Source organism: Leucoraja erinacea, chromosome 1 (genome assembly GCF_028641065.1).
Source record: "Leucoraja erinacea ecotype New England chromosome 1, Leri_hhj_1, whole genome shotgun sequence".
Lineage (NCBI taxonomy): Eukaryota > Metazoa > Chordata > Chondrichthyes > Rajiformes > Rajidae > Leucoraja > Leucoraja erinaceus.
In genome coordinates, this window is record NC_073377.1 from 93,464,536 (window position 1) to 93,491,695 (window position 27,160).

Genomic DNA, 27,160 nt, shown 5'->3' on the forward strand with positions numbered 1-27,160 from the left:
AACTGTGGTCACAGTAAGGGTGTGGGCATTAAAGGCAATCGGGATACTTATGTAAGGGTCTTGGATTGTTTTCTCTAGAAAGCTGAAGACCCGATGAAAGTATATACAATTATGAGAGGCATAGATAGGGTAGATAGTCAGATCCTTTACCAATGTCAGAAAAATCAAAGACAAGAGGGCAGAAGGTGAGGGGGGCAAGTTAAAAGGAGATGTGCGGGGCAACTTTTTTACGCAGGGCAGGTGAGTGGCTGAAACACAGTGTTTGGGTTGGTGGTAGAGGCAGATATGATAGTGGCATCTAAGAGGCTTTTGGGTAGACATATGGATATGCAGGGACGGGAAGGATATGGATTATGCAGAGGTACAGTGCATTCATAAAGTATTCAGACCCCTTCACTTTTTCCACATTTTGTTACATTACAGTGGCTTGCAAAAGTATTCATACCCCTTGAACTTTTCCACATTTTGTCACATTACAATCACAAACGTAAATGTATTTTATTGGGATTTTATGTGATAGACTAACACAAAGTGGCGCATAATTGTGAAGTGGAAGGAAAATGATACATGGTTTTCAAATTTTTTTACAAATAAAAAACTGAAAAGTGTGGCTTGCAAAAGTATTCAGCCCCCTTTACTCTGATACCCCTAAATAAAATCCAGTGCAACCAATTGCCCAAGGAACACACCAGACAGGTCAGGGATAAAGTTGTGGAGAAGTTTAAAGCAGGGTTAGGTTATAAAAAAATATCTCAAGGTTTGAACATCTCACGGAGCGCTGTTCAATCCATCATCCGAAAATGGAAAGAGTATGGCACAACTGCAAACCTACCAAGACATGGCCGTCCACCTAAACTGACAGGCTGGGCAAGGAGAGCATTGATCAGAGAAGCAGCCAAGAGGCCCATGGTAACTCTGGAGGAGCTGCAGAGATCCACAGCTCAGGTGGGAGAATCTGTCCACAGGACAACTATTAGTCGTGCACTCCACAAATCAGGCCTTTATGGAAGAGTGGCAAGAAGAAAGCCATTGTTGAAAAAAATCCATAAGAAGTCCCGTTTGCAGTTTGCCACAAGCCATGTGGGGGACACAGCAAACATGTGAAGGAAGGTGCTCTGGTCAGATGAGACCAAAATTGAAGTTTTTGGCCTAAATGCAAAACGCTATGTGTGGCGGAAAACTAAAACTGCACATCACCCTGCACACCATCCCCACTGTGAAACATGGTGGAGGCAGCATCATGCTGTGGGGATGCTTTTCTTCATCAGGGACAGGGAAGCTGGTCAGAGTTGATGGGAAGATGGATGGAGCCAAATACAGGGCAATCTTGGAAGAAAATGACGAGACTGGGGCGGAGGTTCACCCTCCAGCAGGACAACGGCCCTAAACATACAGCCAGAGCTACAATGGAATGGTTTAGATCAAAGCATATTCATGTGTTAGAATGGCCCAGCCAAAGTCCAGACCTAAATCCAATTGAGAATCTCTGGCAAGACTTGAAAATTGCTGTTCACAGACACTCTCCATCCAATCTGATTGAGCTTGAACTATTTTGCAAAGAAGAATGGGCAAAAATTTCAGTCTCTAGATGTGCAAAGCTGGTAGAGACATACCCCAAAAGACTTGCAGCTGTAATTGCAGCAAAAGGTGGTTCTACTCAGGGGGGCTGAATACTTTTGCACGCCTCACTTTTCAGTTTTTTATTTGCAAAAAAATTTGAAAACCATGTATCATTTTCCTTCCACTTCACAATTATGCGCCACTTTGTGTTGGTCTATCACATAAAATCCCAATAAAATACATTTGCGTTTGTGGTTGTAACGTGACAAAACGTGAAAAGTTCAAGGGGTATGAAAACTTTGCAAGCCACTGTATACCCTTATTCTAATGTGGATTAAAGTCTTTTTTTTTTATCATCAATCTACACACAATACTCCATTATAAAAAAGCGAAAACAGGTGTTTAGAAATGTTTGCAATGTAATTTAAAAGAAATAACTGAAATATCACATTTACATATGTATTCAGGCCCTTTACTCAGTACTTGTTGAGGCACCTTTGGCAGCGATTACAGCCTCAAGTCTTCTTGGGTACGACGCTACAAGCTTGGCACACCTGTAATTGGGTAATTTCTACAATTCATCTCTGCAGATCCTCTCAAGCTCTGTCAGGTTGGATGGGGAGTGTCGATGCACAGCTATTCTCAGGTCCCTATAGAGATGTTCGATCGGGTTCAAGTCCGGGCTCTGGCTGGGCCACTCAAGGATATTCACAGACTTGTTACAAAGCCACTCCTGCGTTGTCTTGGCTGTGTGCTTAGGGTTGTTGTCCTGTTGGAAGGTGAACTGCCATCTCAGACTGAGTTCCGGAACGCTCTGGTGCGGGTTTTCATCAAAGATCTCTCTGTACTTTGCTACGTTCATCTTTCCCTCGATCCTGACTAGTCTCCCAGTTCCTGCTGCTGAAAATCTTCCCCACAGCATGACGCTGCCACCACCATGCTTCACCGTAGGTATCGTATTTGCCAGGTGATAAGTGGTGCCTGGTTTCCTCCAGACGTGACACTTGGCATTCAGTCCAAACAGTTCAATCATGGTTTCATCAGACCAGAGAATCTTGTTTCTCATGGTCTGAGAGTCCTTTAGGTGTCTTTTGGCAAACTCCAAGTGGGCTGTCATGTGCCTTTTACTGAGGAGTGGCTTCCGTCTGGCCACTCTACCATAAAGGCCTGATTGGTGGAGTGCTGCAGATATAGTTGTCCTTCTGGAAGGTTCTCCCATCTCCACAGAGGAACTCCGTCAGAGTCGGGTCCTTGGTCACCTCCCTGACCAAGGCCATTCTCCCCCGATTGCTCAGTTTGGCCGGGTGGCCAGCTCTATGAAGAGTCCTGGTGGTTCCAAAGTTCTTCCATTTAAAAATGACAGAGGCCACTGTGCTCTTTCAGAACCTGCAATGCTGCAGAAATTGTTTTATATCCTTCCCCAGATCTGTGTCTCGACACAATCCTGCTCTGACATCTATGGACAATTCCTTCATCTTCATGGTTAGGTTTGTGCTCTGACATGCATTGTCAACTGTGGGACCTTATATAGACAGGTGTGTGCCTTTCCAAATCATGTCCAATCAATTTAATTTACCACTGGTGGACTCCAATCAAGTTGTAGAAACGGAATCAACGTTGGATAATCAACGGAAACAGGATGAATCCAAGCTCAATGTTGAGTGTCATAACAAAGGGTCTAAATACTTATGTAAATGTGATATTTCAGTTATTTCCTTTTAATTACTTTGCAAAAATTTCTAAACACCTGTTTTCTGCTTCTTCATTTTGGGGTATTGTGTATAGATTGATGATGACAAAAAAATAATTTAATCCATTTTAAAATAAGGCTATAACATAACAAAATGTGGAAAAAGTGAAGGGTCTGAATACTTTCTGAATACACTGTAGATAAGAGATGGTCTTGGCATCATCTTCGACACAGACATTATGGGCCGAAGGGCCTTTTCATGTGCTGTACTGATCTATGTTCTATGTTCAATGATCAGAGAGCTCAGCATCTTTCAGAAGGTTGGGCTAAGGGATGTGACTATGTTTTGGAAGGAGGATCAGGGAAGCTGGGGCATCGTGAGAGAGGGAATCAGAAGTTCCAATTCTGTTTATCAAGTGTGAGGGAAGGTTCAGGCAACATTTCAGGTCGGGACCCTTCTTCAGAGCGAGGAAGATTGCTCAAGCTTCCAGCATCTCCAGCTTCTTGTGTCTATGCCTTTATTGCTGTGTCAGTGGCAGCAGCTCTTATCACAGACTATCTGGCTGATACTCAGCAACCTGGGATTCAGATGCAGGAAGAGACTAATCCCCTCGGGGAGCTCTGCCAGGTGACAGGAGCTTTCACTACTTTTTAGGCATTGTAGCTATGGGAGGACACTTTTTTTAAACCAAATTGTGAACAAATTATAATTCAAGGAACTGAAATTACAAGAATATAAGTACTCTTTTGCACCCAACAGCCATGGTTGGATAATATATCAGTTATACAGTTATTGTGGTTTAATTAATGGCTCAAATGTTTTTATTCCATACAGCAACCATCACGACCACTACCCAGGTAATGTCAAGCAGACCTGTGCAGAATCCTACCATGGTAAAGGGAGAAGTGTGGGGGGGGGGGGGGGGGGGGGGGGGGGATGATGGGGAGTGTGGTTGTACACAAGCCACCTGCGTACAACACAACAATCTTCATGGTTTGTCATACAAACATAACCTTGAGGCGGCACAGTGGTGAAGCCGTGGAGATGCTGCCTTACTGCCAAAGACTCGGGTTTGATGCTGATTACAGCTGCTGTCTGCAAAGAATTTGTATGTTCTCTCTGTGACCACGTGGGTTTTCTCCAGGTGCTATGGTTTCCTCCCAAACTTCAAAGATGTACAGGTTTGAAGATTAATTGGCTTTGGTAAAAATTGTAAATTGTCCCCAGTGTGTAGGATAGTGCTAGTGTACGGGGTAATCACTGGTTGGCGTGGACTCGATGGGCCAAAGGGCCTGTTTCCATGCTGTATCTCAAAAGTCTAAAGACCCTTACAATACATTGTAAACCATGTAGCTGCCTAAAAGGACCAAGCATTGAAAGTAGGGCTGTTTCATGAAATAAGGTAATAAAAAGGCACTGCGGATGCTAATTTATACCAAAGATAGACACAAAATGCTGGAGTTAATTATATGGTCAATCAGCATCTCAAGGAGAAAAGAGATAGGTGACAATTGAGCTCGGGGCCCTTCTTTAGGCTGATTGTGTGTGGGGTGAGGGGGGAGAGCAAGAAAAGACCAGAGCAAATCATGACCGACAACAGATGACCTCAGGCAGGGTAGTTCCCTGATAGGCCAATTGTTGGCTCAGGATGGGGTGATCAGAATAGGGATACATCGTTGCGAACCATGGAACTGGTTAACCAACTTTTAGTGGACGAAGGGGAGGGAAATGTGGTGGGAAAAGCAAGTGGAGGGGTGAGGGGTATGTAGAAGTTATCTACAATTAGAGGCTTCAACGATTATACTGCTGGGTTGCAAGCATCCCAAGTAAAATATGAGGTGCTGTTCCACCAATTTGCATGTGGCTTCACACTGGCAACGGAGGAGGCCCAGGACAGAAAGGTCCATTTGGGATTGTGAAGGGGAATGAAAATGGTTAGCAAGTGGGAGATCCAGTAGGCTTTGGCACACCAAATTGGCAGCCCAGATTTGCCCTGGTGTTTTCTTGCTTCCAGTTCCACCGCTACAATCAGTAATCTGCATCTTGGCTGGATCTAATCCTGGAACTCTCTCCTCAGCTACACTGGGGAAGTTGCTTCCCCACGACATGGTTCAAGAAGGCGGAATATCACAACTCGGGATGGGCAATGAATGCCGTCCTTATGGCAATGACTTCACCATAAAAAATTGAAGAAAGAAAAATACTGATCTGGGTTCTATACAGCGAGTCATCAGGAAATAGATTAGAAAGCTAAAGTGCTATTGAAGCAAAGCGTGACAATTTAGCCTTGATAAGGTCTCTGTTGTTCAAGCAAAGCATTGCAATTTAGCCACAAAAAGGCCTGCAAACATGTGTCTTGGGTTGCAGGGCTCATTGATTTATCTTCAGTGAGTTGCTGGGTCATCCGGAAGTTGGAATGAGAGGCCGAATGGTAAAAGATCACAACGGAGCCTGAAGAATCACTGCAACTCATTCCAATTGGAGAACAAGAAAATATCCAGTGGGTCAGAGATGCTGCCTGAGCCATGAAGTTACTGCAGCACTTTGCATCTGTTATTGTTAACCAGCATCTGCAGGTCCTTGTTTCTAATTTAAATGATCGGGCACAAAGTAGTTTCCAATAGTTTAGACTATCTGTGATTAGAGTACACTATTTGTACTTTGTCTCCTGACTAAGCCAAGCAAAGAAAATAATACAGATCTGAAACAGAATTGTTCAGGCAATACTCTGGGTCACCTTAATTAAGGTTCAACAGTGGTTCAATTTAGCTTGCAACCTGAGCATTTTCTTTACCCGATTGAACAGGCAGTAATTGTGTCCAGCCCAACAATGCTGAGTGTAATTACATTGCAGCTCATCAATGTAAGGTTGTTACTATGAGAATGAACGGCCAAGTTAAGAGAAATTGCATTACATAGTCAGTTGTTGGACTGTCGAATGCTTGATGCAAACTGTATAACTACAAAGATAAGATATGTTAAAATATTTATGATATAAAAAAGCATAAGGCTGCAAATGTAGGCAGTGGGATTAGATAATGTTCCACTTGCAAAAAGCACAGGCTTGATCATTTGAATAATGTGCTTCCTTCCAAATGTATTAATAGACCATGCAAAGTGATTAATTCGCATATTTTACTTTTTGTGAAATACAAGGCTATTGAGCAGTGCCACTGAAATTATTCTAGAAATGCCTCCTCGAAGAACTATTACATTGTGCAACATGAGCTGAAATCTACTTTAAGTAAATGATGCAATCCAATTGCCCGAGGACTATGAGGGAAGAGATGACTGGGCAAACAAGTTCATTCTGGACAAAACTGTGTCTTTGTAATCAATGCTGGGGTGAAGGAAGGGAGGCAGGGGGAGTGATGTAGTCGACTAATGCAGGTTGAGAATTCCGCCGTAATTAATTTTTCTCAACTCCAATTTTAAATGTCTCCATTTATGTTTAGAGAGTGTGAAAATAAACCAAACCAACGAAAATACCAAATTCAGTTTATACATCACCAGAGGCTAGATATTAATATGAACCATCCATCACTGTTTGCAAAAAGTTTACATTTTTCTCTCTGTCTCAGGCTTCCGAGCATTCTACCCAAAGAAATCAAACCACCTCCTCTTGAAGCAAAGCACTCGTATGTTCCCTCAGCACATAACAAGTCCCTGCACTCCATAATCATGGCACCAGTAACACAGTCTGAAACTGACATCAGGTAAGTTTACTTAAATATCAGAACCAAGCTCACCGATTTAGCGTCATCAAATCATGGTGACACGGGAAAATCAATTGTTGGGCATGTTAGAACATTTTTGTTTTTGATTTCAGATTATGGAAGAATAATCAAAGCAAAGTATGTTTGTCGTGAGGATTTTCCACTTTCCAAAGCTTTTGCAAAGCAACTTTGCCACTGAAACTCATCTGTGCTTATTTTGCTTTTGCACGAAAATTGCGTTAGCTGCATTTTATGATGTTTGCACTTAAATAAATTCAAATAGAAAATTAAACAACTTTCTTTTTTTCCCAACAGGCTATCATTCCAAGGAATGGTAGGTACATTAGGAAGAAAAATAACAGGAAGGTGCATGTGAAAATGAATGTAATATACAAAGAAAATATGATGTTTTCTAAAATTTCACATGTAATGACAAATAAATGTAATTATTAGAAACAGAGGCCAATCATCTGATCCTAGGCCATTGCTGAATGAGTTCCAATGGGTATTGTTCCATACGCAACTCCTCAGCAGTGCATTTTACCATGTAGCACGATCTAAATAACATTCTGCACAGGTGGATAAGTGGTACGTGACATTCATGTTGTTCATCTGGCCAAAGAAAAATTCAACAAGAAGGAATCTATATTTGAGACAGGGTGGGATTACCAAGTCCATCCCATCAATGTTCTGGAGCTCAGTTGGGCATTCACAACATAGTTCATTGTTTATAAAAGTGGATAGGGAAAGTCAGTTGGAATGTGAGAACACAAACTCAAATGGATCACATCAGACGAGATCCCGTGATAAGTTCCATACCTTCCGACGTCTTAACGCCTTTACATCGATCTGCAAGACACAATTGAGGATTGCGTACATTTCCAACAACTCTCCAGAAGCTTGACACTATCCGAGATAAAGCAGCCCAATTAATTGCAATGTCATCGACCATTCCAATCTCTATCAGTGCACCGTGAAACAACATAAACAAACTACTTTCTCTGTTACACCTACAGCACAAACCTATGATAGAAACATAGAAACATAGAAATTAGGTGCAGGAGTAGGCCATTCAGCCCTTCGAGCCTGCACTGCCATTCAATATGATCATGGCTGATCATCCAACTCAGTATCCCGTACCTGCCTTCTCTCCATACCCCCTGATCCCCTTAGCCACAAGGGCCACATCTAACTCCCTCTTAAATATAGCCAATGAACTGGCCTCAACTACCCTCTGTGGCAGAGAGTTCCAGAGATTCACCACTGATGACTCACCATGATCTCCACCAACAAGCAGGACAAAGAGAGCAGATGCATGCAAATCCACTACCCACGTGTTGTCTTCCAAGTAACACCTCACGCTAGTTTAAAAATATATAAACATTCCTTTACTGTCCCTGTATTGAAATGATGAATTTCCCACAAAAGACACTGTGGGATTATCTTTATTGGAGAAATTGCAATTATTCATGATGGCAGCTTGACAACAGTGTTTTGATGGAAAATTGGGAATGAGCAATAATTGTTCGCCTTGTCAGCAACACCACCTATTGTAAAGTAATAATAGCTATGTGGCTTTTAATGTTAGAATTTTGGGGGCATTTTTGCTGAACATCTTTGGTAAATTACATAACAAATGCACATACCAAAGAATACATGACGACGAGTTGAAAATATAATTTCCTTCAACTGGAACTAATACGGTTTGCTTCTGCAAGCGGAAGGGGTTGAGGGAAGGAGTGGGTTGTGGTGATCACATGATTTATTCTCACTGGAATATTATAGAAGTTCATTGCGTGAGTTTCAGAGCATTTTATTTTATGCAAGTGAACATGCCAGATTACAGAATGAGCAACTCGTAAGCATAGAGATTTATTTCAAAACTTCAATATAAAAAAAGGATATTTAGTTTAGTTTAGTTTAGAGATACAGCGCGGAAACAGGCCCTTCGGCCCACCGAGTCTGCACCGACCAGCAATCCCCGCACTTTAACACTATCCTACACACACTAGGGACAATTTACGTTTTATATTGCCAATTAACCTACAAACCTGAACGTCTTTGGATTGTGGGAGGAAACCGAAAATCTCCGGCAAAACGCATGCGGTCATGGGAGAACGTACAAACTCCGTACAGTCAGCACCCGTAGTCGGGATCAAACCCATTCGGAGGTGTCACGGCTGCCGCTGTGGGCCGGAACCTCGCGGGTCGGAGCCCAGACCTCACGGGTCGCAGGTGCAGCCTCCCGTTCAGAGTCCGGGCCTCGCGGGCCGGCGCTGGAGCCTCAAGGGTCGGAGGTGGAGCCTCGCGGGTCAAAGAAGCCTGTGACCATTGGCGGCTGGGTCTGCAGAGACCGCGGCTGGGGCGCCATGGAAGCGTCTGGGGACGACCCGGCAACATTAGTGGAGAGATTGGTGCAGCGGTCAATGATGGCGCCGACGGATGGATGAGGACGGACATGTGGAAGTGAGGACGCCGTTGCTGAGGGAAGGAACAAAGGAGGGCCCAGCGTGGGAGGACCGGGGTGAGGACAGGAGGCGGGGGGGGGGATTTGTAACTTTGTAAGTGCCCTTTATGCGCGACTCATTTGCATATACGTTGGCAAGGTATGCAAGCAAAGCATTTCACTGTGACTTGCCACACATGAAAGAAAGGATTCTATTCTATTCTAAACCCTGGTCTCTGGTGCTGTAAGCTCTGTAAGGCAGCAACTCTACTGCTGCAACACTGTGCCGCCCCTTATTAACTTACACTTCATGGCCCCCAGAATATGACTTTTTGACAGGTTCAGTACATTGTTTATAAAATAATATTATACGATATATTAATCTGTGATAGATAAGTAATTGGCAGCTCAACAGCAGCAAAGTTTCTAATCGAGGTTCAGGTTTAAATGTATTATTGTCATGTGTAGCAAGGTACAGCGATATGCTTGGTTTTGAATGCTATCCAATCTTCCAGGAAGCAGGGGGAGGGATTGATTGGACAAGGGGAATATTTCTGATAGGGTGAGGCCAGTTGGGCTGAGGCAAGCTGTAAACAAAATCTGTGGTCAACAAGTTAGAAAGGGGAGTTGGGTATTCAGAACATGTTGAAGAAACATTGTTTATAAACTTGATAGGTAAGGTCAGTTGGAATGTGAGAACACAAACATGCATGTGTGTAAGCCTTATAACATGCAGGGCTGATCCTCCAGTGCTTCTACTCAGCTGTGGAAAGCATCTTGTCCGGAAATATCACGATTTGGTTTTGGAACTGCTCTGCCCAGGACAAGAAGGCTCTGCAGAGAGTAGTGCGTCCGGCCGAACGCACTATGGGAACTACACTCGCCCCCCTGCAGGAACTATACATCAGAAGGTGTAACTCCAGAGCCAACAAGATAATGGGAGACCCCTTCCACCCCTGCAACGGACTGTTCCAGCTGCTACGGTCAGGCAAACGCCTCCGTTGCCATGCTGTGAGAACGGAGAGGATGAGAAGGAGTTTCTTCCCAGAGGCCATTAGGACTGTAAACTGTAACTGTACATTTTACCGTTGTATGGTGTCTTTTTAAAATTGCTGTTTTTTTCCTTTTTCTTCCCTCCCACAAATATGTCATATGTGAATATGTGATTCTGTTCCATTCTGTTTGTAGTTTGTTTGTTTGTTTTTTGCACAATCCGCGAGCATTGCCACTTTTCATTTCATTGCACATCTCGTATGTGTATGTGATGAATAAACTTGACTTGACTTGACATATGTGACGTATCAGGTAGCACCAATGCAAAGAAAAAAACAGAAGCATTAGCACAGATGAATAACCTGGCCTGTTGAGATATAGACAAAGAAAGCAGGTCAACTGAAGTTGTAGACTTCATTATTGAGTATGGAAGAATGCAATGTTCCCAGATGGAAAATGAGGTGTTCATCAAATTTACATTGCGCTAAGTTACAGCAGTGCAGAAGCCCTCACCGATAAGTTATAGTGGGAATGAGATGAAGTAGTAAATTATATAGATACAAAGATACATAGACAATAGCAGTAGGAGTAGGTTATTTGGCCCTTCGAGCCAGCACCGCCATTCAATGTGATCATGGCTGATCATCCAGAATCAGCACCGAGCTTTGCGGTACCCCACTAGTCACTGCCTGTCATTCTGAATGGGACCCGTTAATCCCTACTCTTTGTTTCCTGTCTGCCAACTGATTTTCTATCCATGTCAATACCCCACCTCCAATAACATGTGCTCAAATTTTGCCCACCAATCCCCTGTGTGGGACCTTATCAAAGGCTTTCCGAATGTCCAGGTACACTACATCCACTGGCTCTCCCTTCTCCATTTTACTTGTTACAACCACAAAAAATTGGCATGTAATACGAGATTCAGAGCCATCCCTGTGATCTGAATGCAACTGCACATTTTCTCCTCTTGGCGCTACGGGACTAGAACAAACTGATGTATCCATCTTCCTCTCATGTCCATCCGACAAGTCATGGGTCCCTATGTTGGTGGGCAAAACATCCTTGAGTTACTCCATGATTAATGATGGCAATCATTAACAGAATGATTGTCATCATGGTTGCTCATACTGTGGGTACAACAAATCTACAGACTGAGTCTGAAGTATTTATTGGCTGCACAGAAATGGGTGAGACTATGTTACATTATGAACTTTGTTCACACGTAGATAGGAGAATGCATGTTAGGAATTACTACCTCAATTGATTTTGCTTGTCATTTTGTTTGTTTAAAGCTGGGGAAATGTGAATAGTGGCCATCTGGAAAGTTGAGAAATGGCAACACCTTTGCAAACAAAGTAAAAAATGATGGAAATTCCAATCAGGAACTGTGAAAGGAAAACAGAATAAATATTTCCAGTTAATGACATTCCATCAAAACTGGGGAAATCTAGAACTAAAACGAGTTTTAAGTAGCAGAGAGGAGGGGTGATGGAAGGACCAAAAAGAAGGCATATGATAGTGTGGAGGTCCAGAGAGATTGAATGTCATTGGTGATGGTGCCAGTTGAGCAAAACTGTGAAAGGATGCTGAGGATGTTATAAAGAGGGGAAGAGCAAAATCTGAAATACCTGAAAAGAGAATAAATGTGAAATGCTGCAAATGTGAGATAGCAGACAAGAAAGGCTGATGAACTGAACTGGTGTTGGGTCCTGAGGGCCATTGGAGCAGCATAGGACGTCAATGACAGAGAGGTCAGAGTGGGAGTGAGGTGGGGAACCCAAGTGACAGGTGACTGGAAACTCATGGTCACACTTGCAGACTGAACAGAAGTGTAAAGCTGCCACCCTATCTACATTTAATTTCTTCAATGTAAAACAAGAGTTGCAAACCCATTATAATGCATGCTCCAATTTGTAGTCTATGAAATCAGTACCCAAGACATATTTAAGCAATCAGCTGAAGCACAACTATGACAAGGTGAATGTGTTCCTGTGATTCAAGGAATGATGATTTCGTCCATCAGACCTGGAAATCATCAGGATTTGAAGCTAAATCGTCCAGTGTCCAAATCGGTTTGATGCTCTTGGCTGGTTATAGAAAAAGACTAGAGACAGGTTTGTCATCTGCTCACATTTTGCTGAAGAATGATGAATTGATCCGGAGAAAAAACAAATCAATTAAAATATTAGAATTTAAATAAATAACCAGCAGAGTACAATTTTCATCTCAGCCCCACTTTACACATTGAATGTAAAGTAGCGTAGACAAGGTTAATACGGCACAAAATACAGACATTCATGAGTAAGCTGTGGTCACAATTCCTAAGAGGTCTAATAATTGATCATTTTCTTCTCCAGGTGCTGCATTCCAATGTCTACCAGGCGTTACTCCACCTGTGAGGCAGCACCATTCAGCTGAACACAGATTAATTCCCAGATCCTCATTGCCAGACAGGTACGATTGAAAAATGTGCAGCTGGCATGTTTCCGACTAGCACATAATGTTGTCAATTTAGGGTAGAAATGAGAATGCTTGATTTACTGGTACAAAGCAGGTGCCAACCTGTGACGTAATTTGCATCCAATCTACAAGATATTATTCTGATTACTAAAGTCAAGAACCCTCGTCTTACACACCCCTGACAGATGAAATATACATGCCTCTGTAATGTTCAGGAAAAAATGTGAACAAAATTGATCCTGTTCAGCCATGAACAGGAGCGATAAAACAATCAGCTGGTAAGGGTGGAGAAAAGGAAACAGGACACCTGGGACTTGTGTGAACTGGGCAGCTCTCAGGCCAATCTGTTATTTTCCAAAAATAAAGTTCATTCAGAGTAACAGTTCTGAAATTATGAACTAATTGTGAAATTAGCAGTGTAAGGAATGTGCAATAAACTATTAGTGAATTCAATTTCACACCAGGTACAAAAAGAAAATCTGGATAAGGAAAGAGAATAAAATACAAAGGAAAGCAAGAAATGAAAGTTAACCACAATATTTAACTTTACAAATAATCTTCCAAACCATTTAACACCTGAATAAATGAGAGCGCACACTTGCTGATGTTTAGTGCCAGAAAAGCTGACAGCACATTGTTACAAGAGCACAGACTGAAACAGACAAGGTTGAACACTCGGTGTTGAGTTAAAGTTCCTCCGCACCTAGCAATTATCAAAGGTGAGCCAGAAAATGAGATATTGATATTGTAAATCCAATGATGGTGGGGCATAGCTTGAGCAGTATTGATATTTGAGTTAAGGCATGCAGCTGCCTTTCTTTTGAATTTACTGCGGAATTTGTGTTTAACTAAAGGCAAGGGCCTCAAGCCTCTTCATTACTTTGATTGTGGCTCATGATGTTGTTGCTCCTGTTAATCTTTGTTTGTCATTTCAATGCTATATGCTACACACATCAGTATAGACATGATTGCCTGTTTCTGTGATGTATGACTCCATGACTCTATACTTAAACATGGAGCCACATGTATACAATGTGTTATTAAGGTAAGAATGATAACTGATAAAATGATGCAAGTGGTCTCTCACTTTTCCCCAGTCTTAATATAATATTTTTCCTTTTGCTAGCTCTTCAGATCAAACATCATGGACATCAGGTACTTATTTGCCTTCCCAATGATTCATGTTTGCTGTCTTTGAAATGTATCCAGGACATGTGACATATATTTATAGTGGATCCCATTCTGTCTTTTTATTTACTGTAAATATCACATTAATATGAGACATAAATCTACTGAAAAAGTCTGACACTTTCATTTAAACTATATTAACACACTTAGATTTTATAGGTGATGCAACCTTATGCTGAGAGAATGGAGCGGCTGGGCTTGTGTACTCTGGAATTTAGAAGGATGAGAGGGTATCTTATTGAAACATATAAGATTACTAGACTAAGTGGGACCCGTTGGGTCCCACGTTCACACGGGAGGGCCGGTCCCCCGATGCAATATTCCACCTCTCCACCAATTCCAATATTGGTGGCCAGTGGGGGGGCTTTCTGGAGTGCTGGTATGGGTTCTTGGGGTGGCAGCTCAGTCCCTCAAGCCTGATCTGCTGGAAGCTCACTCACGGTTGGTGGGCTGGCAGTTGACTCATGACTATTCCTTGAAATTCCATTTCAAGCAGGGTGCAAGGCCACCAAATTCAAATCCATGTTCCTTCCATTTCAAGCAGGGTGCAAGGCCGCCTAATTCAAGTGCAGTTTCCTACCACTTCAAGCAGGGTGCAAGGCCACCTAATTCAAGTGCAGTTTCCTACCACTTCAAGCAGGGTGCAAGGCCACCGAATTCAAGTGCAGTTTCCAACCACTTCAAGCAGGGTGCAAAGCCACCAAATTCAAGTGCAGTTTCATACCACTTTCAGCAGGGTGCAAGGCCACCAAATTCAGTGCAGTGTTATACCATTTCAAGCAGGATACAAGGCTGCCAAATTCAAGTGCAGTTTCATTCCACTTCAAGCAGTGTGCAAGGCCACCAAATTCAAATGCAGCTTCATACCATTTCATGCAGGGTGAAACCACCATAAAACCACACAAAACACCAAACTCACAGTTCATTAGACATTTAGTGTGTTCAGTTGATTCACAGCTCAGACAGAGTCGTGACCTCTCCCTCCCCCATCATGCAGAGACTGAGCCACAACCACACTTCTGGGTTTTATAACCCCTCCCACTGGCAAAGGTGTGGCTTTCATGGCGTGATTGACAGGAGAGAGATTCTCAACATTTTTTAAACACTAATAACACTTTTCATTGATGGGAAGAATTCTTTGCACCTGCTCAGCAGAGGGGGGGCTGAGTAAGATGGCCACAAATCACAGCCGTAAGTGGTAGCGTTTTATCTAAAATCAATATACAGTGCAAACAGGAAGTAAGTGCATTTGCAGTAGTGCCTTTTAACTTCAAGCCATAACATCCAAGTCACCATTTGCTGTAGATAGTGCCTTTCAACTTCAAGCCAAAGTACCCACGCCACCATTTGCAGTAAGTAGTGCCTTTAAACTTCATGCCACCATTTGTAGTAAGTGGTGCCTTTCAACTTCAAGCCAAGCACCCAAACCACCATTTGCAGTAAGTAGTGCCTCAACTTCAAGCAAAGCACCCAAGCCACCATTTGCAGTAAGTAGTGCCTTTCAACTTCAAGCAAAGCACCCAAGCCACCATTTGCAGTAAGTAGTGCCTTTCAACCAAGCCAAAACACCCAAGCCAAATTTGCAGTAAGTAGTGCCTTTCAACTTCAAAGCCAAAGCAAGCCACCATTTGCAGTAAGTAGTGCCTTTCAACTTCAAGCCAAAGCACCCAAACAACCATTTGCAGGCAGTGCCTCTTTACTTCAAAAAAGCCATATTTTCATTTTCAAACCACATTAAGGGGACTCACAGTTGTGTAGACATTTGTTCAGTGTTATTTAGAGCTCAGAGAGACATTTCCCTTGGCTTCATCCATCTTGCAGAGACTGAGTGAGGCACACCACTTCCTGGTTTTATAGTCCCTCCCCCTCCCTCCAGCAGGGGCAGCAGAGAGAATGGTGATTTTTTTAAAAAAACATTAATATCTCTCTGATTTGTCATCGATGGGAAAAATCCTCCGCACCCGTAAGGCGGAGGGGGGCTCTGAGCGAGGTGGCCAAAAATGACGGCCATAGGTGGCGGCGTTCTGTCGGAAATCGCAGCACAATGGGCCAAAAGCGGTCAAGATCAGAGTTTTAGTAATATAGAAGATTAAGGGTTTGGACATGCTAGAGGCAGGAAACATGTTCCCGGTGTTGGGGGAGTCCAGAACCAGGGGCCACAGTTTAAGAAAAAGGGGTAAGCCATTTAGAACAGAGGTGAGGAAACACTTTTTAACACAGAGAATTGCGAGTCCGTGGAATTCCCTGCCTCAGAGGGCGGCGGAGGCCATTTCTCTGGATACTTTCAAGAGAGAGCTAGATAGACCTCTTAAAGATAGTGGAGTCAGGAGATATGGGGTGAGGGCAGGATCGGGGTACTGATTGTGGATGATCAGTCACGATCACATTGAATGGCGGTGCTGGCTCGAAGGGCTGAATGGCCTACTCCTGCACCTATTGTCTATTTTTCAATTGTTCTATTGTTCTATTTATCTTTAATTGTAGATAGATTTCAAGATGCTTCCAGGACATCAAAAGAACAGTTTTATTTTGATATGCAGAGAAACAAACATTCCCTCAGGTCTGATCCGAAGGTATGTAAAATATTTAAATCTATTTATAAATCAAAACGAACAAATGCCATTTTATGTGCAGACATGCCTTCTCTTGTATGATGCAATGATTGATGCAATCTATGTGTGAAGAGCTGATGCTTCAGTCTGAGTTTATTAACTAAACTTGAATGCATATGAAATGAATTTATGGAAGTACATTGTGGAAACATGCCTGTAGATTTCCCGCACGTAGACTTGGTAAAAGAGCTATTTTCTAATAACTGTTTGATCTACAATACGGAACAATGTTTATTTCCTATAATACCAGTGTGATGCCTTCTTCAATGATTAGAGAATAAGTGCACCTATAAGTGAACCGATACCCTCTTGTGTTTAAAAGAATGTAAGGGGAACTTTATTGAAACATAGAACAGTACAGCACAGGAATGGGCCCTTTGGCCCACAATGTTTGTGCTGAACGTGATGCCAAGTTAAGCTGATCTTATCTTCCTGCACATGATCGATATCCCTCTTTTCCCTGCACTTCCATGTGCCTATCCAAAATCCTTTAAAACGCCACTATCGTATCTAGCTCCACCACCTGCCCGACAGTAAATTCCAAGCCCCCACCACTCTGCGTAAAACACTTGCCCAGCATGTTAAACTTTCCCCCTCTCACCTTATAGCTATGCCCTCTAGTGTTGGACATTTCAACCCTGGGAAAAAGGCTATGTAGTCTACCTTATCTATACCTCTCAAAATTATATATACTCGTATCATGTCTCCCCTCAATCTCAGATGTTCCAGAGAAAAAAATCCAAGTCTATTCAACCTCTCCCTGTAGCTTAAACCCTCTAATCCAAGTGGAATTCTGGTAAACCTCCTCTGCATCCAGTCCACAGCCTCCACGTCATTCCTGTAATGGGGCAACCAGAACTGCAAACAATACTCCAAATGCTGCCTAATCAAAGTACTATAGAGCTGTGTCATGACTTTGTGACTCTCATATTCACCGCCCCTAGCAAAGAAAACGAAGATACCATTAGCCTTCTTTACAACCATACCTACTTGTGCTGCCACCTTCAGTGAGTTATGAACTTGAACTCCAAGATCCCTCTGCACATCAATGATATAAGGATCCTGCCATTAACTGTATATTCCCTCCTTACATTTAACCTCCAAAAGTGCATCGCCTCAAACGCCTCGGATTAAATTCCATCTGCCACATCTCCACCCATTTTTTACAGCTGGTCTATATCCAGCTGTATCTTCTGACAGCATTCCTCACTGTCTGCAACACCTCCAGGTTTGGTGTCATCTGCAAACTTACTCACCAACCTATCTACATTTACATTGAGATTATTTATGTATGTATCATAAGAGTCCCAGTGCAGATCCCTGTGGAACTCCCCTGGTCACAGACCTCCAGCCAGTATATCCACCTTCATTCACAGACCTCTGTATTTTATGAATAATCCAGTTCTGAATCCATATGACTAAGTCATTATGAAGCCCATTCATTTTTCTGGATCAGCCTACTGTGATGGACCTTACCAAAACCCTTCCTAAATTCCATGCATCCAACATCCACCACCCTACCTTCATCAATCGCCTTCATCAACTCCTCACAAACCTAAATCAAGTTATTGAGACACGACCTGCCACGTACAAAGCATGCTGGCTATCCCTAATTCACTTCCTAATGGGAGTAAATCCAATCTCGTGGAAATCTCCCCAACAGTTTCCCTATCACTGAAGTGAGGCTCACCGGCCTATAGTTCCCTGTATTCTCCCCAAGGAAAACTAGATTCAACATTTTTTGCACATTTGAAGTCATGTTTCTTCTAACTTGGCCATCAAAAACCCAGTGATTATAGAAAAAACATAAGCAATCTGCCATTCAGCCATGAGGATTTTTTTTTTTTCGCTACAGTTTAGTGAATCTTTAGAGTTCTCACTCAAAAGGGTAAAGCTCAGTGAATCTACATGTAGGCGTACAGGTGCATGGTTCCTTGAAGATCGAGTCGCAGGTAGATAAAATGGTCAAAGAGACTTTTGGCATTTTGGTCTTCATCAGTCAGAGTGTTGAGTATAAAAGTTGGGAGATCATGTTGCAAGGTCAAGACGTTGATTAAGACGTTGATGAGATCGCATTAGAATACTGTGTTCAGTTCTGGGCACCATGTTAGAGGAAAGATATTGTCAAGCTTGAAAGGATTCAGGAAAGATTTCCGAGGATGTTGCCAGGACCAGAGGGTGTGAGCTATACGGAGAGGTTGAGTAGGCTGGGTCTCTATTCCATGGAGAGATTTAATAGGAATCCGAGGGGTAATTTATCAAACAAAGAGTGATGGGTGTATGGAAAAAGCTGCCAGAGGAGGTAGTTGAGGCTGGGACTATACCATTGTTTAAGAAACAGTTAGACAGTTAGAAACAGTTAAACAGCTGGAGGGATATGACCAAGCGCCGCCAGGTGGGACCAGGGTGGCTGGGACATTGTTGGCCAGTGGGGGCAAGTTGTGCTGCAGGGCCTGTTTCCACACTGTATCACTCTATGACTCGATGTTCAAGACAGAGATTGATTTTCTTTTAGATATTAAGGGGAATTAAGAGATATGCGGTTGGTGTTGGAAAGATACTCAGAGTTAACAGATCTGCCATGACATTGCTGAAAGGTGGGTCAGGCACAAGGGCCTGAAATGCCTATCCTGCTTCTGCACCTTATTTTGTTTGGGAAGGGTAATAACTTGTGCAGAACAACAAGATTTGATTCCTAGTCTGTGCTAACATCAGCTAGAGCAGAAATGGAAATGCGGGAACTCAGTTCAATGAGTGAAGCAGCAACTAGGTTCACCAGTGCTCCCATTCCGATGTGCCACAGTGTATGGTTTGTGTGGAGATGGAATGAGGTGCACAAGGTCGAACGCTGGCCTGGCCATTAGTATCCAATTTCTCAAGTAAAGAATGACAAATTGAGTCAAACTTTGAAGGTGGGGATACTTATGCCATCAAATGTAGCACAACTCAAAGCTTTCAGAAGAAGAGGGGGGGGGGGAAAGTAAACTCCAAATTCGGAAAAATGGCACGTGAAGCAGAACATTGTAGTAGTCAGCAAGAGACTGACATTTTGGGAAAGTGGGAATTTAGTCAAGAATCTACTTCCAGTTTTCCTCAAAAGTGTTCAAACATGTTTTTTTATGGTTATTTTTTAATTTATTGAACGTCTTTTTGTTGTTTGTTATCTTCCGAGTACAATGTTCACATACCTGTTGTGCTGCAAGGAATAATTTAATTGTTCTGTTTCAGGAAATATGACAATAAAACATTATTGACTCTTGACTTGCCGTGGTATACCTGGTGTCAACTGGAGTTTATATGTTGCTTAATGCATTAGCAAGCTCAGTGCCAGTGTCAATTTACAAATCAACTAATTAAGCTCAATATTATCAGACAGCTTATTCCCCCTGTAATCTTTGTAGGCAAGGTGGTGTTCACTATTGATCATTGTGCATAGCAAGCTGTTGACTTGTGAAATGTTGCATCAGATTGCTTAAATTATTTCCTATTACTTACATTCGAAAAACATTTCAGGATTTAGAAGGAAACATATGGTATGTTGGTACCCATAATCGCCACGAAGCAGAGAAAGCTTTGAGAATATACAACAAGGTAACCAATTCTGTTATATTTATAAAACAGTAAGTCCTTTAGCTGTATGTATTCAAATTCAGTACCATACAATGAAGGCTATAAAGCTTCTTTCCAAATTTTCAGGTTTACCAAATTCTCATGTGTTATGATATGTTCATAATTTCTCTAGTGTGGTTTCACTGTGAAAATCTCTGGATATTGTATTACATAAAAAGTTATTTACAGCAGTTAGAAGTATATATTATATTGATGAATTCTCAGACTGGATTTACTAACAGTTTATATTCTCCTAATTCAGAACGGTGCCTTCCTGGTAAGGGACAGTTCCAAAGGAAACCCTGATAAACCGTATGTGCTGCTGGTGTACAACAACTATAAAGTTTACAGCATTCAGATTCGCTACTTAGAGAGCAGCCGACAGTATTCTTTGGGGAGTGGCCTCAGAGGATATGATGTAAGTTTTCTGCCAATTTTTGTTTCTTTCTTCAGGTAGTATAAAAAACAAATAACATCTTCCCTGCTGTTGGAAAGGCCAAATGAATTAACTTTTTGAAGTTATGAAGGGCACTTCGAGAGGTTCATTTTAAAATACACATTTCCCACATGAAACATGACAGAGACATTGGATTTTGTGTGTTATTGGCTTCATACTCAAAAGGCAATAAGATACTGTTACTCTTCTGTACATTAAATGGATATTTAGTGGCAACCTTGTTTGCCAGACAATCTGGCATATTTAGGAAAATCGTGTTCAATGAAGTGAAAATGCGTGAAACTGTTTCCTTTCTCAGTAGAACCCAGGATCACCGTAATACATGAAACCATTTCAGATTTAACAATGGGAAAATATCTTTGCCTTCCTTCCCCTTTTTTTTTAATCCACAATCTGTTCTTCCCTTTCTTCCCTAATCTCTCTCTTTCCATTTCCCACCCATCCTTACCAACTTCCTTTCTTACTTTTTTCTCATTCTATTATTGTCCCTTTCTCCTTCTTCATTTACCTACCCATTTTTTCTTCACGTCCTCAATCTCCATCTTGACATTTCAGTCTGTCTCCACTCACCTTTCCATTTCCTTTCTGATTTACATTCCACTTTTTCAATTTATTTCCAAATAGGCATCTCTCTCCTAATCTCCTGTTCCCCACAGCCTCCCTCTCTCCTAATCCCCATGGCACCACCACTTGCTCCTACTCCCCACACGCCCCGCTCTTGCTTCAATCTCCATCTCCACTTTCTTCTTGGTTTCCCTTTTGTTAGCATTTTCTATTTCTCATTCCTCACTCCATCCTATCAAGCGTAGGACCAGGGCCACATGCAACACTGGCAACCATTTGCAGAAATAAACAAAGCAAGATGAAATTGTAATTTTACTTCGGAGTCACGTGAGTGACTACGTGAAGAGCCCGCTCAGCACGCATGCACAGCATTGCGTTCAGCAGTGCAACAGCGGCCGCAGCGGGAGTCAGGCGCTCCCGCTGCAGTTTAAAAGACGGACCGTCAGGTAAGTTACTCTGAGGTCGGCTTTTCTTTTGCAAGGAGAGCCTTCTGATTTGTTTTTCAGACATGAAGAAAAGGCTCTCGAAGAAATCTGTCCCCCGCTCGACTCCGCTGGAGGAGCATTCCATCTGTGGGGGGCAGGAGGCGGTAGGACCGCTTACCTGGCGCTTCGCCATCCCCGACAACGGGCCGAGCCCAGACCCGCTAGCGCCTGAGCAGCGGACTGGTTGTATAGCCACCAGGAAGAGCATCGGCCGGTGGTTTCTGACTCGTTGGACAGGGACGTCTCACCACCCGTTCGGGGGAGAGACAGCCGCCTGAGCCGCATGGAGCGGCTACTGGAGCAGGTGCTCCAGCGAGACTCGCTACGTGAGGGGCAATCTCGCAGGGGGAGTTCAGGCACTTCCTCCACAGTGCCTTGTGCACTGCCCATTGCTTCCTCCTTACCCGAGGGTAGCTTTGGTGACCAGGACTGGGCGGGTCAGGAAGAGGGGAAGAAGAAGTCGGGAGTATGCATGGGGTGCAGGACCAGGAAGAGCTGCTGGGTGTGGTGGACCGCTACGTGGCAGCCCCACGTGCAGGAAGGCCATTAGAGCCTAAACTAGCGGCCAGCATTAACCACCTCTCCAACAGGCCCCTACAGGAGCAGGTGGTTAATGAGGCCTTAGGATTGTACACAGCTCTAGAAAATTGTGAGTCTCTCAAAGTGCCGGCTGTCAGCAGCCAAATCTGGGGGCACGTCGGGACAAATATTCGGAACCAGGAGCTGAAACTACAGCGGATCCTCAGGCTCCTGACGTCAGCCATTACATCATTTGCTCGTTCTGTGGACAATACGGAGATGACCACAAACCAACTCTTGCGCTGTTGTGCAACACGCAGTTCGAGATAAATAACCTCCGTAAAGAAATTATAAGACCTGCCCTAAATCCAAAATTTGCGGGGTTATGCAAAACCCCAGCCACTGAGCCAGACACACTGCTCTTTGGCAAAGACCTCACGAAAAAAGTAAAGGATATGGAAGAGGCCTCTAAAAAACTTTTGGTCTCATGAGGGCAGGCCCTGGGACGAGCAAACCCAAAACAACAATACCCAAGCGGCAGCACCCCATCGCGTCCACCAGTCGACGTCTACAATATGGGACTGGTGAAAGCTCGGGGTCCGCATATCACCACCTGAAGTCTTTTTTAGACCAAGGCCCAGAGCGGACCCCATGGAAAATGCGCCACCCCCAAACATCACCGCCACGTCAGACAATGCGCAAGACTCGCTGGTCTGGGAAGGGACAGAAGAAACACCCATAACCATGGAGGTAGGTGTGTCTGGTTCCTACCAGCATATAGGAAGTAGGGGCGTAATACTAACAGGGGGGAGATTACACCTGTTTAAGGAAGCATGGGAGTCTATCACAAGTGACAATAATATACTCAATAGCATTAGTGGATACAAAATACAATTTATACTAGAAAAATTGCCACCAGTTCAACATTCACCCCAGAGGGTATTTTCCCTCTAAGTTAAAGAGAAACAAGAAGGACAAGCTGAACTGGTGAGACTAATCACTAAGGGTATCATGGGAAAAAACAAAACATGAACCCTTGGAATTTGTGTCAAATATATTCACTAAAACTAAAAAAGATGGTGGGTGTCGCATCATCATTGACTTAACTTCACTAAATATGTTTGTTAAGTATGTACATTTCAAAATGGAAATGTTTGTTACTGCCAAACAACTGATTTCCAAAGGATACTTCATGGCAAGCATTGACCTCAAAGATGCTTACTATTCAGTACCCATTCACAAGGATCATCGCAGATACCTGAAATTTACCTGGATGGGGCAACAATGGCAGTTTAAAGCATTACCCAATGGGTTAACATCAGCCCCAAGATTATTCACCAAGATACTAAAACCAGCCCTGGCAATATTAAGAAGACAAAAACATATGGTCATGGCATATCTTGATGATATCTTAATAGTAGGCAAGACCATGGAATTGGCATATCAGCTGTGTCAGCTACCAAACAGTTGTTCGAAACCTTGGGATTTGTCTTACATCCAGATAAATCTAAGTTGAAGCCATCGACAACCATGGACTACTTGGGCTTCACAATTAACTCAGCCCACATGTCTGTAACTTTGCCAAAAGACAAAACAACTGAATTGGCACAATCATGCAACAATTTAATGGTCAACGAGCGACCAACTATTCGACAAGTAGCAAGAGTAATTGGGGAAATGGTAGCAGCATTTCCGGCTACACAATTTGGACCTTTGCACTATCAAAACTTACAAAGAGCAAAGGTACAGGCACTAAAACGACATGCAGGTCATTATGATCGTATCATGAAATTACCCACTGTAGCAATATCAGAACTACAGTGGTGGGCAGAAAACGTTTTGGCATAGTTTCAGCCCTATCATCATCATTAACACTACTTTAGTTATCCAAACAGATGCCATTGCTCAAGGCTGGGGAGCGACTAACTCCATATCCAGCACAGGTGGTAGATGGACTAACCTAGAGTCATCATTACTACTTACACTGGGCATTAACTATCTAGAGATGTTGGGTGCCTTTTATGGTTTAAAAGCATATGCATCCAATATGCATCACTTGCATGTATGGTTACAAATAGACAATACTACGGTGGCGGCTTACATTAACCATATGGGCGGCATAAAATCGATATCATGCAACAAATTGGTCAACACAATTTGGCAATGGTGTGTCAGCAGGCATATTTGACTATCAGCAACTTACCTACCAGGTAAGCTAAATACAGTGGCAGACACCAGGTCACGCAAATTTAATGACAACACCGAATGGATGTTAAACCCCAAAGTATTTGCAAAAATTATCAAGCAATATGGCACGCCAGATATCGACTTATTTGCATCAAGACTAAATCACCAGGTACCTATGTATGTTGCTTGGGAACCAGACCCTGAGGCAGCAGCGGTAGATGCGTTTGCGCTGGATTGGGGAAAATTCTTCTTCTATGCATTTCCTCCCTTCTGCCTCATCAGCCGTGTACTACGCAAAATACAAATGGACCCTGCTTCAGGTATTTTGATAGTACCCGACTGGCCTACACAGCCATGGTTCCCATTACTCCACGACATCCCTCCGAACATCCACAAGAAAACAGTACTTGTCCAGTATCAAAAAGTGGGAGAAGTACTGCTTGGATACAGGGACCACCTACTCAACCGCTACAGTTACCAACGTACTGGAATTCCTGGCGAACCTTCACCACGATGAAGGACTCAGCTACAGTGCCATCAACACAGCTAGAAGTGCCCTGTCTGTCTATTTAAAACAAGCTCCAGGACAACAGGCCATGGGGTCCCACCCGCTGGTGGTCAAACTAATGAAGGGTATTTACAACTCTAACCCCCCTAGACCAAGGTACACCCATATATGGGATGTCAGTGTGGTCCTGACATACCTCAGGGGATGGCCACCAGCCAGATCCCTCAACCTGGAACAATCTACGCTCAAAACACTCATGTTGATGGCACTTGTATCTGCACAGAGGGTCCAGTCACTACACCTATTGCGACTGGACAACATGATCACAGCTCCAGACCAGATCTCTTTCATTATCCAGGGACTGATCAAACAGAGCAGACCAGGAACACCTAATCCAGTCGTGGAATTCCGGGCTTACCCGCCAGAACCACGGTTATGTGCCATGACCCACCTACTGTCCTACATAGACACAACCAAAAATATTCGAGGGAGTGAAAAAGCCTTATGGGTCAGTCATAAAAAACCTTATGGTCGGGTGACGAGCCAAACCATTTTGAGATGGCACAAGCAGGTGCTAAAAGCTGCTGGGATAAACACTACCATGTACAAATCTCACTCCACCAGGGCAGCATCCACGTCGACGGCCAAAATAATGGACGTGCCTATAGACCACATCCTGGCTACAGCAGGATGGTCGGGGGAAAGAACGTTCAGAACTTTTTATAATAAGCCGTTGGCAAAACCTGCTTTATTTGCAGAAAATTTTTTACAGACTGCAAATATTTAATTTAAGCCCAGGGACGCAATTTAATTTCTTTGTTGTTATTGTTAAAAAAAAACGTTGTGTTTTTCTACAAACAGATTCATTGGTTGATTGCGATAACACAGTTCCTCCCTCAAGGACTTCGGCAGTGAGTGAAGTAATAACTGTTACACGGTTTGAAATCACAGAGCTTTAAAATCTTCACGTAGTCACTCACGTGACTCCGAAGTAAAATTGTAAGATTAAACGAGAACTTACCAGTTTGAAGTTTGATCTGTATTTTATGAGGCGTTACGATGAGGGATTACGTGCCCTCCACTCCCACCCTCAATAATATGGGTAAAACTGATAACTGATGTCTCCTTTTCTTTACTATGTTTATTTCAATAACTGTGTCTATCTGTGATTCCACACCGCTGCTTTGAAGTATGCCGCGCATGCGTGCTGAGCGGGCTCTTCATGTAATCCCTCATCGTAATTCCTCATAAAATACAGATCAAACTTCAAACTGGTAAGTTCTCATTTAATCTTACTATTATGCTCCTAAAGCTTACCCCCCTTATTCTAGTTCAGTAAAACACTGAGTCAAGCACTGGACCACTAAACATTATTATTTAAAACAATAACAAACTCCCTATACAATATTAAACACCACGGGTCTGGTCCTTGTCTCAGCTTGTTCAAATCCTTCAGCCTTGTGCAAGCAGACACCTCCAAAAGGTTACACAGTCCCAAGCAACCCTACAGAAGATAAACGACAATCCTAGTGGGGATCACTTTTTTATAGGTCATCGGACCCTGTGGGGGCAGAACTACATAGGGTGACAACCCCTACAAACCAATCACAAATATCGATTACATGGTATGGTTATTGACAGTTCCCTAACCCAATTACAAAGTAGCCCACTACAATGTTTCGACAGAAGCTTCTGGAAGGAAGTCAGTTCATCAAGTAATGCAATATTTTCCCAGGTAGTATAAACAATTCAAACAAGGCTTCTCACTTCAGCCAATCATCAAACAGCAGTACAAACACCTTGCAACATTATTAACAGTATTTTAATGCAGCTGGCCAATCCTGATCATGCATTTGCAATACCTTTGAGTTCCTCTGCAAAATCCTCATATTTTAACAATGGAGAGGACATCTGGATCTTTCCTTATCCTGCATATCAATCTAGGTCCTAGACTTTCTGTCGCCAGCTCACAGCTTCCAACTTTTCACAGACAGAAGCCAAGCAGGTCTTGCAAATGCAAAAATCCTCCATTTTATAATAACTCTAATTTGGCCAATATTAAGAAAATCAATAAGCTTTGATGAGGAAATGGAATCTATCCCCAATTCCTTCCAGAAATAGACAGAATTTTTTTTAAATCAGAAAATAAAGGGGTCTCACCT

At 42.9% G+C, this 27,160-nt stretch overlaps 1 protein-coding gene across 1 annotated transcript in view; it reads left to right on the forward strand.

The window, feature by feature from the left end:
* The first annotated feature begins 4,086 nt into the window (after positions 1-4,086).
* LOC129699329 (cytokine-dependent hematopoietic cell linker) overlaps positions 4,087-27,160 on the forward strand; it is a 32,456-nt gene continuing 9,382 nt past the window's right edge. Inside the window, exons 1-9 of the mRNA XM_055639006.1 lie at positions 4,087-4,108; positions 6,833-6,967; positions 7,081-7,105; positions 7,283-7,301; positions 12,767-12,863; positions 13,996-14,024; positions 16,542-16,630; positions 20,183-20,260; positions 20,541-20,696. Of these exons, the coding sequence (XP_055494981.1) occupies positions 6,933-6,967; positions 7,081-7,105; positions 7,283-7,301; positions 12,767-12,863; positions 13,996-14,024; positions 16,542-16,630; positions 20,183-20,260; positions 20,541-20,696 (528 nt within the window). The 5' untranslated portion in view covers positions 4,087-4,108; positions 6,833-6,932. The remainder of the gene's footprint in view (positions 4,109-6,832; positions 6,968-7,080; positions 7,106-7,282; positions 7,302-12,766; positions 12,864-13,995; positions 14,025-16,541; positions 16,631-20,182; positions 20,261-20,540; positions 20,697-27,160) is intronic.